The sequence below is a fragment of the Mandrillus leucophaeus genome, unplaced genomic scaffold, assembly GCF_000951045.1.
Source record: "Mandrillus leucophaeus isolate KB7577 unplaced genomic scaffold, Mleu.le_1.0 Scaffold74, whole genome shotgun sequence".
NCBI lineage: Eukaryota > Metazoa > Chordata > Mammalia > Primates > Cercopithecidae > Mandrillus > Mandrillus leucophaeus.
The window spans coordinates 3,190,007-3,193,003 of NW_012108030.1; the positions used below are offsets into that span (position 1 = coordinate 3,190,007).

Below are 2,997 nucleotides of genomic sequence, written 5' to 3' on the forward strand. Positions count from 1 at the left end.
CCCTCCTCCCTCAGACCCAGGAGTCCAGACCCCCAGCCCCTCCTCCCTCAGACCCAGGAGTCCAGACCCCCAGCCCCTCCTCCCTCAGACCTAGGAGTCCAGACCCCCAGCCCCTCCTTCCTCAGACCCGGGAGTCCAGACCCCCAGCTGCTCCTCCCTCAGACCCAGGGACTTCCTCCCTCAGACCCAGGAGTCCAGGTCCTAGCCCCTCCTCTCTCAGACCAGGTCCAAGCCCTCAGCACCTGCTCCCTCAGACCGAGTCAGCCCCCACCCCTCCTCCGCAGGCCTCAGCTCACCATGCGTGTCCTCCAGGGCCTGGATCATGTCTGGGTCAAGTGCTGTGCTCACCAACATCTCCACATAGCTCCGGTACATCTCCCGCATCGCCCGGGTTTTCAGCAGACGCCCAGGTACTGCCCGCTCTGCAGAAAAGACAGGACACAGGCTCGTTATCCCAACTTCCTCTGAGACCACCTGTGTGGCAGACGCTGTTCTCAACACTGGGGACCAGAAGAGAAATCCCTGCTTTCAGGAGGTCCAAGTCCACTAGGGAAGACTGACAGGCAAGCACCAGTGCCACGTGCTCTTGTGGCAGAACCACAGGAACTGCAAGAAGCTCAGAGAAGGCCGGGCACAGTGGCTCACACCTGTCATCCCAGCACTTTGGGAGGCTGAGGCAGACCACCTGAAGTCAGGAGTTTGATACCAGCCTGGCCAACACGGTAAAACCCTGTCTCTACTAAAAATACAAAAATTAGCCAGGCATGGTGGCACACGCCTATAATCCCAGCTACTCGGGAGGCTGAGGCAGGAGGATGGCTTGAACCCAGGAAGTGGAGGTTGCAGTGAGTCAAGACTGTGCCACTGCACAGCCTGGGTGGCAGAGTGAACCTAGTCTCAAAAAAAAAAAAAAAAAAAGCCGGGCACTGTGGCCCGTAAAGTGCTGTAGCCTCCTGTAATCCCAGCACTTTGGGAGGCCAAGGCTGGTGGATCACCTGAGGTCGGGAATTCGAGACCAGCCTGACCAACATGGAGAAATCCCATCTCTACTAAGAAATACAAAATTGGCCGGGCATGGTGGAGCACGCCTGTAGTCCCAGCTACTCGGGAAGCTGAGGCAGGAGAATCCCTTGAACCTGGGAGGCGGAGGTTGCAGTGAGCAGAGATTCCACCATTGCACTCCAGCCTGGGTGACAAGAGTAAAACTCCATCTCAAAAAACAAAAAAAACAAAGGGGCTGGGCATGGTGGCTCATGCCTGTAATCTCAGCCCTTTGGGAGGCCAAGGCAGGTGGATCACCTGAGGTCGGGAGTTCGAGAACAGCCTGACCAACATGGAGAAACTCCGTCTCTCCTAAAAATACAAAATTAGCTGAATGTGGTGTCAGGCGCCTGTAATCCCAGCTACTTGGGAGGCTGAGGCAGGAGAATCGCTTGAACCCGGGAGGCAGAGGTTGCGGTGAACCGAGATTGCATCATTGCACTGGAAACAAGAGTGAGACTTTGTCTCAAAAAAAAAAAAAAAAAAAAAAGAAGCTCACAGGAGGCATCAGAGTCACCCTCCTTGTTCAAGGTCAAACAAAGGCTGAGCCTTGAGAGAGAGCTCAGAGCAGTTAATTGTGGCTTCACTTAAGTCTAAAGCAGCAGCACTGTTGGTTTCCAAAAGAGTGCATCCAGAGAGGTCAGATCATAAAGAGGCAAGGCTGATGGAGGAGATGGGAGCTGGGAGTGGACAGGTCAGTGCAGGCCAAACCATACTGGGCCTCCAACACGAGGCAGAAAGGGCAAGGGCTTTTTCTGGTGGGTACTAGGGAACCATGGGAGAGCTGAGAGCAGGGAAGGGGTGAGTATAAGTGTAGAAAGATGCCTCCTAAAGCCAACTAGCGGACAGACTGGAGGAGTGAGGCTGAAGTCCAGGCTGATGGACCAGCTAGGAACAAATGGAGGTGGGGCAGGGCTGGAAGCAGAGGACGAGGCTGAGCTGGGCAGGTCTGGGAAAGAGTGCAGGTGATGGGGCCAGGCAGGGCTGGGAGCTGCTCGGCTGTGGGGGCGATAGGTAGAAAAGGAAAAGAGAAAGGCTGGGTACGGTGGCTCAGCCTGTGATCCCAGCACTTTGTGAGACTGAGGCAAGCGGATTGCCTGAGGTCAGGAGTCCGAGACCACCCTGGGCCAACATGGTAAAACCTCATCTCTACTAAAAATACAAAAATTAGCCGGGTGTGGTGGTGGGCACCTGTAGTCCCAGCTACTCAGAAGGCTGAGGCAGGAGAATGAACCCGGAAGGCAGAGCGTGCAGTGAGCCAAGATCACGCCACTGTACTTCAACCTGGGTGACAGTGAGACTCCGTCTCAAAAAAAAAAAAAAAAAAGAGGTGAGAATGGCTCCTGGGAAGTCTGGTCAGGTGACTGTGTAGCCAGAGGTGCGGTCCCTAAGATAGGGAAGCCAGGACAAAGAGCTTGATGGGATTTGGGGGTACTGGGGAAGGTCTGTGGGGTAGCCAAGGGCAGAAACTGGGCTTGGGATCACTGGAAAGGGGTCATGACCCCAGCAACAAGGCAGACAGCTCCTCAACAAGAGGGAAGGAAACTGGGACCCTGGACAACCCCGAGAAAGAGCCATTCATTCATTTGTTGAGACAGAGTTTCCATCTGTCGCCCAGACTGGAATGCAATGGTGTGATCTCGGCTCACTGCAACCTCCGCCTCCTGGGTTCACACCATTCTCCTGCCTCAGCCTCCCGAGTAGCTGGGACTACAGGTGCCTGCCACCACGCCCGGCTAATTTTTTTGTGTGTGTCTTTTAGTAGAGACGGGGTTTCACTGTGTTAGCCAGGATGGTCTCGATCTCCTGACCTTGTGATCTGCCCACCTTGGCCTCCCAAAGTGCTGAGATTACAGGCGTGAGCCACCGCACCCGGCCTTGAGTGGCTGTATTTCTAATCTCTGTTAAAAACAGAGATTAAAAACTGTGGGGCCCTGACCAAGTCCCATCACCGCT

The 2,997-nt window shown here is 54.9% G+C and overlaps 1 protein-coding gene across 1 annotated transcript in view; it reads right to left on the minus strand.

Moving 5' to 3' along the window:
• The window catches only part of PRR12 (proline rich 12), a 47,689-nt gene that overhangs the window by 5,439 nt on the left and 39,253 nt on the right, over nucleotides 1–2,997 (minus strand). Inside the window, exon 11 of the mRNA XM_011966074.1 lies at nucleotides 297–422. Coding sequence (XP_011821464.1) covers nucleotides 297–422 — 126 coding nt within the window. The remainder of the gene's footprint in view (nucleotides 1–296; nucleotides 423–2,997) is intronic.